Source organism: Malurus melanocephalus, unplaced genomic scaffold, assembly GCF_030028575.1.
Source record: "Malurus melanocephalus ecotype Western Australia unplaced genomic scaffold, MMel_1.1 scaffold_972, whole genome shotgun sequence".
NCBI classification, from domain to species: Eukaryota; Metazoa; Chordata; class Aves; order Passeriformes; family Maluridae; genus Malurus; species Malurus melanocephalus.
Window position 1 is genome coordinate 75,291 of NW_026624204.1, and position 13,070 is coordinate 88,360.

The 13,070-nt window shown below is 41.2% G+C and overlaps 1 protein-coding gene across 1 annotated transcript in view; it reads left to right on the top strand.

The window, feature by feature from the left end:
* Window positions 1-6: 6 nt before the first annotated feature.
* Window positions 7-13,070, top strand: part of NADK (NAD kinase) — a 19,638-nt gene continuing 6,574 nt past the window's right edge. The window contains exons 1-9 of the mRNA XM_057386479.1: window positions 7-106; window positions 3,691-3,904; window positions 6,814-6,897; window positions 9,237-9,366; window positions 10,058-10,166; window positions 10,421-10,506; window positions 10,776-10,878; window positions 11,646-11,797; window positions 12,305-12,531. Of these exons, the coding sequence (XP_057242462.1) occupies window positions 3,732-3,904; window positions 6,814-6,897; window positions 9,237-9,366; window positions 10,058-10,166; window positions 10,421-10,506; window positions 10,776-10,878; window positions 11,646-11,797; window positions 12,305-12,531 (1,064 nt within the window). The 5' untranslated portion in view covers window positions 7-106; window positions 3,691-3,731. The remainder of the gene's footprint in view (window positions 107-3,690; window positions 3,905-6,813; window positions 6,898-9,236; window positions 9,367-10,057; window positions 10,167-10,420; window positions 10,507-10,775; window positions 10,879-11,645; window positions 11,798-12,304; window positions 12,532-13,070) is intronic.

Consider the following 13,070-nt stretch of genomic DNA (forward strand, 5'->3'; position numbering starts at 1 on the left):
TGGAGGCGCGCAGGGTCCGCCGGCCCCGCGCCCCTCACAGCGCCCGCCGCCCTCAGCGCCGCCCGCACCGCCAGCACCGCCGCGGGGATCGGCCCTGAGGGGCGCCGTGAGTCGGGGGAGCGGGGGGAAAGCCGTGAGGGGGAACCTGCGGGGCAGCGCGGCGGGGACGGGCCGTCCTGAGCGGGGAGCGGTGCGGGTGTCCCCGGTGCTCGTGTGTGTTCCCGGTGCTCGTGTGTGTAATCCCCGGTGCGTGTTCCCTCCGGGTGTGTGTCCCTGTGACCCCCTCGGTGCTTGTTGTGTCCCCCTTGGTGCCTGTCCCCGGTGTGTATCGCTGTTTCGTCTCCCTGTGCCGTTTCCCTGTCCCCGCCGTCCCAAATTCTCGTACCCCCGGCCCCCATCCCGGTCCTTCCCCACATTTTGGGGTGATTCTGTCACCCCTCGGCGGGATCCCCATGGACATTTCCCACAGGGATAACGGGTCATCCCCCYTGCTTGTCCCTGCGTGTCCGGCCCCGAAGGTGACCCTGGGTTTGGGTGGTCAGTGCCCCATCCATGGGGATGTTTTGGGGTTCCGGAGACGAAGAGTTAAATAAACCGACTTGTTTTTCTTGCCTTGTGGACACGTGATGGTCATACTGGCTGGGTTTTGGTGGAAATAGCATTTGGGTGTGTAATCAAAACCTAAAATTGCAACTGCTGTCCGGCTGGTTGGTTTTTATTATGGATTTTGCTTTTCTTCAGGCGCGCTGAAATACGAAGTTCTAAACTAAACCGAGCTCTGTCTGTCTGATAGAGTTGTTCCTTCTTTTTTGTGTGTRTGAGAGGGGGTTTAGTGCTCTAGGGATGGAGTTGTAGGTATTTAATCTCTGTTGAAKTGCTTTCTTCAGCAAAATGCAACAAAAAAAACCTCCACAGAGCTGAGTGATCAAGCACCCAGGCTCTGTAGCCACGGGACAAGGGGTACCAGTTTTGTGTAGAACATTGTCCTCTGATGCCCCGAGAGAAAGTTGATAATAAAGTATAAAATGTTTGGAATTACTGATAAAATTTCTAAGAAATAAGTATAAATGCTGCAGCCTTGGAGATGGGTTAAAACATCATCAGGACTTTGTCAGGATGGACCCTGCAGTAATCCTTTAACCAGGATGATTTAGGGCAGGGTATTTGACAGGAAAAGTTTGTTACGAAATAACTGCTTACAAGCATGCTTGTTATAAAATAAAATTAAATCCCTTGGTGATTTGCAGCCTTGTGCTCCTTTTGGAGCTTGTGTCCTGCATAAAGATGGTTTGATGMAATCTTAGGGAAGTTTTGATGCACAGGAATGTTCACTGAAATTGAAAATGGGAAACTGCAGTGAAACAGGACTTGGGTRCATGTGAGAGGTGATTCACCTGGCTGCTGTGTCACCAGCACAGATATTTAACACTTTCTCAGTTGTCCTTCATTCTGCAATGTTGGGCATTTCAATACTTGTTTTTCCTCKTGTTGTTTTTATTTTGAACGTGATTTAAAACAGAGCAGCCTTTTCATGAGTTTGTTACCATGTGCTTTGAAGTTTTTTGGATCCCATCCTGGAAGCTGTTCAGTGGTCGTTTTGTCTTATGTCAAGTCTGCTTATTCAATAAAGGTCTTGTGAGGGAATGTTAATTAAACAGTACATGGTGTAAGCTGTAGTTAAAACATCCTGAATTGGAAAGTATTACATGGAGGGAATATCAAGTTCTTAGGCTGTATTTAGTAGGTCTGTACACTTCTTACTTCCAGTTTTGTGCTAATCTGATTTTCTTTACTGTCAGCATCTGTCAGATGAACATTATTCAATCAAAGTCACATGGAAACACATCTTGCTTATTACATAAATTATTGTACTCTGCTTCCCTTACTCAGCTAACAGGCACAAAATTTATATCTATTGAGCTTGAATTGYCTAAAAATAGAGGTGCATTTCTCTAATCTTAGCTAGACAAAATTCCACGTCTGTTGCARGGGCTGTTTCCCAAGTGGTGGTCACAGGTGATGCAGCAATGAGTAACCCCCAGCTAAACATTGATACCTTTCCAAAGGCAGGATAYGATAAATTATTAATGGCTGGCAGTAATTGCACCTCTCTGTAGTGCTGCTCTCCTCGGGTAAGCCTAAGCTACAACAGGAGCAAAAGCACTTTCTAATTTGATTAGGTGCTGCTYCTGTCTCATTTAGTAATGAGTGTAAAATTACAGCTGCATTTTACTGAGGGTTTTGCTGTCTGGATGCTGCTGAAATTGTGGCGATTGSCATCCTCTGGGGACTTTTCCCCCAGAAATCCTCATTGTGTGATGATTTCCCAGAGCCATAATCCATTTTAATGGTTACAGGAATGTTCAGTTCCTCTCTCTGCAGGATAAGGTGGGTAGTTTATCCAAAGCGATGAAACASTTGGAGAAAACATCTGCAAWTTTTTATTGAACCAACTTTTTCCCYCRWGTTGGAATCAACTGCCTTGAGGAATGTGCTGTTCCTCTGCCCTGCACTCACTTGGATACTATTTGTTTATAGTTTAGTGTTTGTTCATACACGGAAAGTTGGTTTCTATTTATATTCTGATAAGACTTCTTCTCTGCTTGCTTCGAGTAACGATGAGAACCTGCACGCAAGGTTTCTTAAACTTCTGCAATTATTTCARGTTTGGGTTTTGTTTTGGTTTGAGGTTTTTTTTACTTCTGCAGAGCTGTTCTCTAACCAGCTGTTTATCTTTCATTTGTGCTGGTTGTTCGTGGAACTGAAATACTGCGCATTTGTCCTTACTTTGTGCTGTTTGTTTTGGACCATCTCCCCAGTTTGTCCAAAATGAGTTAAAGACTTGGGTATCGTCCTCCAGCTTGTTTTTGTCTCTTTTCAACTTGGTATTAAGCTTTTTTTTTTTCAAAAGCTGAGGCTTATTTAGGTTGTTTCTATTGCTGTTGTTTGATGGGTTTTTTTTCTCTTTGCTCTTAGAGTATTCCGGTTTTATCTGTTCAATATATGTATCACCCAACAGGAAACTTCATMGTTTTTCCTGAGCCTTGATTCCTTGGCACATATTAAAAGCTTTTCTTTCTTTTCAATCTCTAAAAAAAAATTAATTTTATCTCTTATGTAACTGAAAACACAAATCTATGCTTGAAACAGCTTTGTGCTGAGCCTCTTCTCAATCTGGGAATACAATGGTCATTTTTAATTCCAGGGTCTTCTGATTATCTTGAAGAACTTCCCAGTTGCCCAGATTCTTTGGAGAAGTGGTGATTAGTGTGAATTCTGTGTTTTGTGTAACATGCTCCTCCAGCTTTTCTTGCAGGGACTTTAAAGCACTTTAATAGCTGATAAACAATTACAAAAATCACTGTGGGAAAGGTGGGAAAACCTCACCTTGGTCAGCAGTGCTAACCACAGAGCAGCAGCTACAAAAAGCAGGGAAATGGCTCAAACCACGGCTCATGTCAGCAGCAAAGCTCATCTCCTGGACAATTCCAGGAATTTCTTCATGTTGASCACAGTTCCAGTAATTAATCCAATACTTAATATACTGAGAGAAGAGGGAGTTTAGGGATTGTGATAGCAAAGCTTCCGTTTTTCTTTTCAGCATTTCAAATTCAACCATCATTTGAATATAAAGGAAAGCTCTGTTACCTTTGTGAAAACTGAGGTTTTCCTTTTCTCTCTCCATCGCAGGGATTGAATTTCTCTCTGGCTGAGGTTCCTTCAGCTGCAGGATGGAGATGAGTCGGGAGAAGCTGTGTGCCAGCAAGGCTGAYGGGGGCTCAGACTCTGCCTACCACTGCTCGGCGTGTCACGACCCCGAGGAGTGGGGCAGCACGAGCCGGGGACGAGCCAAGTCACGGAGTTTGTCTGCTTCACCAGCCCTTGGAAGCACCAAAGAATTCAGGTAAGGCCCCTCCTTCTTCCTCTTSTTGTTAAAATAAAAAGTTAACTGGATTTGAGTTGGTTTTTTTTGTATGTGGCCTTGAAGGATTCTTAAAGTGCAACTCGGAAAGTTCAAAGCAAAGGCGGGGAGTTCAAGGCAGGGAGTTGACTCAGAACAGATTCATAATCAGAATCTCATGGCTTGTCAAAACAGCTGTCTGCAGAGCTCATAGTCTCAAAAAAAAATCAATCAACAGTTGAGACAATTCTTCAGACTTTCACAGAAGCTTGAGTCAGAGCTTTAGTGCTGTGTGTTAAAAGCCTGTGTGATAGGTTATGTGTGAGGCAGCAGAAAATAAGTTTGTGTTTACAGACGGTTTCAGAGCAGTGAGAAACACCCTTTTTTGATTGGAGCCAAATTTCTGATCTCATTGCAAGGCTCTTGTCATGTGGACAGGGCRGTTGGAACTTCTGGTTTGGTGCTCTTTGGACCCGCTGTAAATATTGAACAGCGGGCAGGGGCAGCGCCGTGTCTTGATCTTGTGGGAGGCACGGCACAGCTTCACCTTCCTTGTGCTGTGAACGTCCTTAAAGCACGGGCAGAGGCACGGGGRAGCTGCTCAGCTGATGGAATTCCGGTCCAAAACTCCTGCTTGGCTGGTAGGAATGTTCTTGGGAGGCCACAGCACCTTTGGGTGAGGCTGAGGATCACAGGGGGTGGCTTCGTGGGGAAGGGAGGTGAACTAAAAACCTTGGGTTGGAGAGGCTGAAAGATGAGGAAAATTCCTGCTCTGCCTGTGTAATTCAGTGAATTTGCTGCTTTTGGGAATTGTTTTCTGAGGGCTGTGCTCTGTTGTACCTCTGGTTGTGTGTGTCTAATCAATACACAGAGCTCAATATTAAAATCACGCTGTAAAACCGGTGTGTTTCCCCTTCTCTGCTTAAACCTTTCAGTCAACCTCTGTAGAAAACCACGTGGTCTCAATTTTGGTTATTAATATTATTTCCTAGCTAAACAGCCACTTTTTTCAACCAGAAGCTCTCTGTCCGTTGTGAGTTTGAATGAGGGTAATTGCTTCCGAGATTTCTTCATTAAGATGCTCTGCAGTCATTCACTGGCTGTCTTCAATTTGGAGCTCGATTGTCTCAAGACATTTTTGCAGGAAATGCTGCTCTCAGGCTTCCTCTGTGCTGTTCAGCTCGAGGTAGCTGCCCAGCTGCTGGRAACTGATAAGTAGATTTCCCTCAAAGATGTATAATTTCCAGGGCATTGCTGCTCATTCTWAGCAAAGCAGCCTGACTGTGAATAACTTGAAATTCAGTTCATTGTATTGAGCTGAATAATAAAATAATAAACCCAAATGAAATCTCGGGGGAAATGTACAGCAGTTATTAATTAGGGTTTGCAGAGGAAATTTTTGGGATGTTGCAAAGGTTGGATGTGGACTTTTAATGCCTCGTGTGGGATCAGATTTTGGCCAATTATTGGGAGTGGCCAATTTTTTTAATTCCACCTGTATCGGAAGAAGGTAAAAATTAGTTATCTGGGAGGAGCTGGAGTGGAGCAAGAAGTGGGAGGTGAAGCTGCCAGGGTGTTATTTAACTCTCCTTATTCCAAGGATAATTGTTCATAAGAAGGTAGAGACTTATCCCTTTGCCCATATTGGCACACACACATTAATCTCTTGTTATGTCAGTCCTTGGTCATTTTTCTGTTTTAATATACATAAGGAAAACTTCATAAAGCTATTAATAATCTGTTATCTGACTTGGTTAGTCATGCCTGGACTTAGAAAAAAAAAATTTGGAAAACAAGTAACAAATTCTGGCTTCGTTATTGGAATTCGAATCTTAGGCTCTCATCTTTTATCAGGCATGGAACAAACAAGATGCTGCTGTTGTTCCTTAATTACATCCATATGTTTAACCTGTGATCTGGTTTTGATTTTGATTCGATTTCTGAGGGTTTTTTTAGCCCTAGGAGTGAGTCATCGGGCTGGTCTGAGCTACTTTGTAACACACAATAGAAGGCACTGCAGTGCTGATTGTTAATGCCGAGCAATAGATAATTGAATTTAGCCCAGGAAAAGCATGTTTCCCCCTTCTTTTTAATGGGATAATTGCAGTCACATAATGCTTCAACAGTTGCACGACTTGAGCAGGTTTTGCTCCCATTTCCAGCTTTGCAGGAGGAGGTGGGAGGGAGTRAGGCAGAAAAGTTCTGACTTGCTCCAGGTAATCTCATCCTAGAGCCAGAAATGACCCTGAGTCCTGGGTGAGCTTCAATTTTCRGGATAAATGGCACCTCAGAGTTCCTGTTTATTTGAAGACAAATCTCTTATTAAAGAAATAAATGGGGGGAGATTGCCATTTTTTTCAACCTGTTCAAAATTGCAGCCTGCTACTGCASATAAAAATTCTTGTGTACCTTAGATTGAAGAATTTCTGTTTGATTAATTTATTGAGGGTGTTTAAATGCCCTAGACACACATTAAAATGCCAGAAACATCTGAAGGTGCTGGAGAACTCCTTGTAAATGCTTGTCAAGGCACTGGGAACCCAAATGAATGTTCATTACAGCYCTTAGTGAGGGGAAGAGCACTCACTGAGCCATTTCATCCATATTTATCCCAGATTCATTCTGAAAACACACTTTTAGATAAGATGGAGTGCTTTGAGAAACACAGAATAAAAGTGTTGTCGCTGTGCCTGCAGCAGCAACACTGGTGTCACTTAGGAACTGCTGCAGACATTGGAAATGTGAGAGCTAATCTGGAAAATTACCCTGCCTGGGCAGCACTCGGGGAGGTTTCAGAAATGCACTTTGCCCTGTATTTCTCAGTGCAGCAGCTTTGGTGTTTGAGCAGCCAGATATCTCCACTTTGCCATCACATCTCTCCTTTCCTCACTGATGGTTTGTTCTGCTTTCAGGAGAACGCGCTCCTTGCACGGACCATGCCCAGTGACCACGTTTGGACCAAAGGCCTGTATGCTGCAGAATCCTAAAACGATTATGTGAGTGCTCAGCACACCATTGTTCTCCTTCTGTGGCAAAGAAACCACTTTTCTTTTCTGCTCATTTCACTTTTTTCACCCCATGATCAGCACTGTTTGTGTTTTACCCGATATTTCGAGGTTTTTATGTTGCTGGGGTTGGCATTGCCACCAACTGCAATGCATATTTGATGTCTGAAATGCCAACTCTTAATATTTCCAATCCAACAGAATTATTCTGGGTAACACAAGGGAAGGAAAAGGAATTGTTCTGTGTGCTGTGAAATCTGAGGATCCCTCAGAATCACCTTCTCCCTCCCTTGATTATGATTGAATTTGCAGTTTCAATTTTTGTGTGATCTTTGGTACTTCCAGTTAAGGCAAATTTGCTTTTGGACTGCTGATAAATGTGGAAATAAGAGCTGGTTTCTGCTTGGTGGACAAATAAACATTGCAGTTTTGTAGTTTGGGTAGCATTGAAGTGTTGCTTTCTACACCAGGCATTATCTTCTTAATAAATGGGCTCTTGACTTGGCCAGATGAGGAATTTCAGGGTTTAACCAAGGTTGTGCCCCTGATTTTGGGGGGCCCTGAAACTGTGAGAAAGCCAGAGAAACTGTGGCTGCCCCATCCTTGGAAGTGTCCAAGGCCAGGCTGGAGCAGCCTGGGATAGTGGAAGGTGTGACTGGATGGGTTTAAGGCCCTTCCAACCCAAACCATTCCGTGATTTTTGTCCCCCTTTAAAAAATTTTATTTAATAGCTCTTCCAGTTAAATGTAAGATACTGGAGTCAATATTTATTTACYTCAATCTTCCCTCTGTAGACAGTCACCTTCCTGCTGAAATCCACCCCTTTCTTGGGAAAGTGTGACACAAATCCCTCCCTTCTAGAACTCAAGAGCTTCCTCATTCTCCCAGGGTGCTKCAAAGGACCCGGGGGTGCTGAAATCCAGCCCAGGTTGTGTTTACCCACCTGAGCTGGGGAATTGCTCCTCCCAGGGGCTGGCCCAGTCGGGGTTATAAGGACAGGGACAGGAAAGTGCCAGGGGAAAGCTTGGGCAGGCAGAGCTGGGCAGCAGAGGTGCCCTCGGGGCTGCTGAAGGGAAGGGCTGTTGGAAAAGCAATTTTTAAATTACTTTTCTTGCTACACCCAAGGTTTTGTGGCTTTTAAAAACAAGCAAAACCTTGTTGGTGTGCTTTTTTTTTTTTTCCTCTGCAGTTAATAATTTGGTTAAACTCACTGTTGGGGTTTTTTTTCTCTTCTGCAATCAGTAATTTGGTTAAACTCTCCTCGCTGGGGGCGTTTTTTGAACAGAAAATTGTGGTTTTTATGTGCAGGCTTAAGTTAGGAGAGATTTGGTGTCTCTTTCAATGCARCCAGCAGCTCGAGAATTTGCAAACCTTCTTTTTGATGAGCAGATGAATTGAGGGAAAACTCAGTGAAAAAAGGATCAGGGGCTTGTGGTCTTGAGCMCAGGAAAGGACAAATACCTGTTTATTTTTTTTTTTAAATGGGATTTTCCATATGAAACCTTGCTTCTGAAGATCTGGGAAAGAAGTTTTACACGAGATTTTTCTGTAAAGCTTCACAACTTTTTATCAGAACTGATTGAAATCTTTGGTAGAAGAAAAAAATTTTTTTTCAGAGAAAAATGTATTCTTCTGAGGTTGCAGTTATTAATAAGTGATAAAAGCCTTGGCTTTTTAATTTTTTGGAGCTGTTGCATTTGCCTGAGCCCTGGAAAGAAACATGAAGATCTTAAAGCAAGCTATGAATAATTTTTCATTTGGTAGAACTGCATGGAATTGGTGAGTAGAGATTAAACGGGCAGCCTGGCTTTTGTTTGAATGAATTTTCTGCAGGTTCTGGGTCTGTTCAGTGCTGCAAYCTTTAATTCTTGTCAGCAAGAATTAAAGAATTTARTTAAGAATTTATTGATATTGGAGTTCTGCATTAATTTCTGCTGTATTTGTAGGTCAAATATAGGCACTGAAATTAAATGGATTTTAAATTTACATTGAGCTGTTTGACTTAGAGTATCAGATAGGGAAAAAAATAGGGTTTTTTTCTGCTTCTCAAATTGAAAGTTCAGCACTGAAAGGAGGCAGAGGGAAGCAGCTTTGTGGTGTCAGTCAGTGAAGAAGTTGCTGTGAGAGTTTTTGTGGTGCTTCTGTTCAGTTCCTGGGTGCCCAGGCTGTTCCCAGGGCAGCAGAATGATCAATTCTGGCTTATCAGCTGCACTATAAAACACAAAAACACCACTGCAAAGTGAATTCTTGCTTTTCCCTGCCTGCTCTGAGCACATCCCAAAGGTGTCAGACCCCATTGTGGTGACATTTGGGGTTTTTCTGTCCCCCAGGCACATTCAGGACCCAGCAAGCCAGCGGTTGACATGGAACAAACCCCCCAAGAGTGTCCTTGTGATTAAGAAGATCCGTGATGCCAGTCTGCTGCAGCCCTTCAAAGAGCTCTGTGTGTACCTCACCGAGGTAAGAAAAGAAAATATTTCCTGATTCTGTGCAGAATTATATTGTGCAAACAAATCTTTATAGCCGTGATCACTGCATGGGATAAAATTTGTTGCAGAGCTTAAGATTGGTGTGAAGTACCTTAAGTACTGAGCTTAAAAYTAAAAATATTAAARTAAAAACTTCCCTWCTGTTTGCAGTTCTGAGTGACTGGGAATGGGATMTAAAAAGTTTAAACCTTTAAGCCAAGAGCAAACACAGCAATGTTGCTGTATCATGTAATCCATATCCTAAGCTTTAGTTTATTAATAATTTCTATTCTATATATTTATGATATATATTCATTTTTTCTATATAAAATTTATATATTTTATATGTATTTTATATAGATATATTTGTATTTTAATTTTTTATTAAATATTTATGTATTATATGTTTATATCATAGTTTTATTTTTGATTAAATATTTATGCATATTTATATAATATATTCTATTTTGCTTAAATATTTATRTATATAKTCTATATATATTATTTATATAATAGCTGCACACAATGCAAAATTCTCATTAGGATCAGACCACACMTTAAAAACAACCAGCAGATGCAGAACAGCACTGTAAAATAATATTTCTGGGTCTTAAATGAATGGAAATTATGGTCAAATGTGTTCTTAGGAGGTCACTGACAAAAGTCATTTTCTCTCCCTTCAGGAGAACAACATGATTGTGTACGTAGAAAAAAAAGTGCTGGAAGACCCTGCTATAGCTAATGATGAGAATTTTGGACCAGTGAAGAAGAAATTTTGCACCTTCAGAGAAGGTATGGAAATGAGTTCTGGAAAGGACAGTTGGAAATTGATTTTTTTAATTTTTTTTTTTTTTTTTTTTTAGTTGTTGGGTCAAGTTTATAAAATAAGTTGTCTTTTGCAAACAGTTGTTCTCACATCTTATTTATTGGTTTTTTTTTTACATTTGCGTGCTGCAACTTGTAATTTTTCTTCCTAATTTTGGTTAGGAAATTAAAGTGGTAGATCCAACTTATCTCAAAACTTTTTATTTCAATGTTGCTCCTAGATTATGATGATATCTCCAATCAGATTGACTTTATCATATGTCTGGGAGGAGATGGGACCTTACTTTATGCTTCTTCACTTTTCCAGGTTGGTTCTTATGGAAAATATTTTCTATTTGAAATATTTAAAAGTGGGATTTCCCCCCCCTTTATTACTGAGTTCAACATTTGTCCTTTTGTTATTCATTCCTTCTTTTTTTATCCTTTTTTAATCCAATCTTGTGAAAATGCTGTCGAGTGTGTTGTTTTTATTAAACACAGTTGAAGTTACACCAATATCAAATTATTTACAGGCAATTAGTTGAAGTATGAATTGCTTTGACTSAGTAGCTTTAAAACTCTTTTCTTTATTGATAGGGTAGTGTCCCTCCAGTTATGGCTTTTCATCTGGGATCCCTTGGATTTCTTACTCCATTTAATTTTGAGAATTTTCARTCCCAAGTCACTCAGGTTATAGAAGGTAAATTTAAGGGTGTGGTGTCTGTTTGTTTCTTTTTCTTAACCCACTCTTGGAGGTCGGCCCTTAAGATTTGAGACTGGAGAAATGTATCTTAAATTAGCAGAAATGTATCTTAAATTAGCAGAAATGTGTCTTAAATTAACAGAAATGTAATAAATTAACAGAAATTTTACATTGCATTGACCCATCCAGTGCTGCTCTGTAAAAGCAAAGGGCTAAGAAATAATTTGTGCGGTAAATAAGATAATGGAGAGTTTATGTTAAGGGGCAGCTAAACATAGAAATAAAATGCAGTGTTTGAATTCTGAGAAGTCAGGCWAATAAAATATTTGAGGAAGTCAGTTCTTCAATGTGAGAGTATTTTAAGTTGCATCTAAAGTAGATTCCTGAAAAAAATGTTTTTAATCTATGTTTCTAATGCTTTAATTTTCTTTAAGCTTAGCTTTTGTCTTACTGAAGATCACATGAGCYCAACAGTGTTTCCCAGTCTTAATCATGTTGATATAAAATTTAAATTTTCTTTTTACATAATGAGAAAAGTGGGAAGGAAGTGGGTTGAAATTTGACTTTGATTTTGCTCCTTATTGCTAAAAATCAGTTTTGAGCTTTAGCCAAGTGTAGCCAAATACRTTGTGGAGGAAACTGGGAATGTTGAAAGCTCAGGAATAGATGGATGGCATTTCCTAGAGTCTGTTAGTCATTGCTGAGCTTTATTTTTTATTTCAGAATTTCATTTCTGTGTATTTTGCTCTGTGTTTCCCCTCCAGGCAACGCAGCCCTCGTTCTCCGGAGCCGGCTCAAAGTGAAGGTGGTGAAGGAGCACAGAGAGAAAATGACTTTACAGAATGGGATAGAGGAGAATGGAGTTGTGTCTGCAAACCTGGAGAAGGAAGTGGGCAAGCAAATTATGCAATATCAGGTCAGAGGGCAAAACAAGAARTAAAACCCCATTTATTGTTTGTAACTTTGGACTTGTTCTGTTAAAACTCTGCCCCTGCAGTGTGGGGCTGCTCCAACCCACAGTGTGTTTTAARTGCTGAGGAATTGCTGCACATGATTTCCTTTGTGCAGTCAGAAATGCTCATCTTRGACTTGGCTGTAGAAATCATTTCACAGAATCATTYAGGCTGGAAAAGTTCTCCAAGATTGAGTCCTACTTTCCTTTGATTTTGAAAACAAAATAGTAGATGTAAAGCAAGATACCCCAAAGATTTTTTGTAAATGAGAAGGAAAACTCTGCCCCAGCTCCTGGAAGTAATTCTTAACACCTCCAAACTTCAGCTGGTGCTTGATACAACAGAAATGTACAGAGATTTCATTTGCAGGTGCTAAATCAGCACAGATGTGCAAAGCAGGTTTTGTTTTGATTTGATTTCATTGCCAAGGCAGCAGCAGCAGGATGGAGYAATGTTTGCTGTCGTGGCAGGTCCTCAATGAGGTGGTGGTGGATCGTGGCCCTTCCTCCTACCTGTCCAACGTGGATGTGTTCCTGGATGGGCACCTGATAACCACAGTGCAGGGAGATGGTGAGTGCTGCTTTCATGGCTTCCATTGCTCTTTTYCTGGAGCATTTCCTGCTGGAACCAGAGCTGACAGCAAACACGAGAGTGCACAGAATAGGTGTGGTGGTTATTCCTTCTGTGAAGCTTTAAGGTGCTGAAAGATTTTGTTTATGGGCTTGTGAGGGCAAGTAACTCATTTTTGGGTATCATATTTCAGAGGGTAAGAAATAGCTCTGAAAAGATTGGCTGGAATTTGCTGAAGGCAAACAATCTCAACTCATAACCACAGGAGTTAATCTTTAAAGCTCTTACTCTTAAARAAAAAAAAATGAAAGTCACTGTTACAAAATCRTGTAACCTGAGATGCAGAAATTTGTGCAACTTCTGGAAGCACATGGGGGATCAGGAGGGATTTCCTCACTCTGTGTGTGTTGGGCTGCAGTTCAGCTGTGAAATGCAAGTGGAGATGTTTATTTTCCTGGCGGGGGATTGGTTGGTGTCTCCCAGAGTAAATAAGCCCTGGTTTACCTGTCATTTATTTATCAATCTGTCATTCATCTGTCTGTAATTTATCATTATCTATCATTTATCTGTCTGTCATTTACCACTATCTATAATTTATCTGTCATTTATCATTTACCTATCATTTCCCCCCAGTTTCCCTGCCTTTTCCCCCGAGTTTCCCCCCCA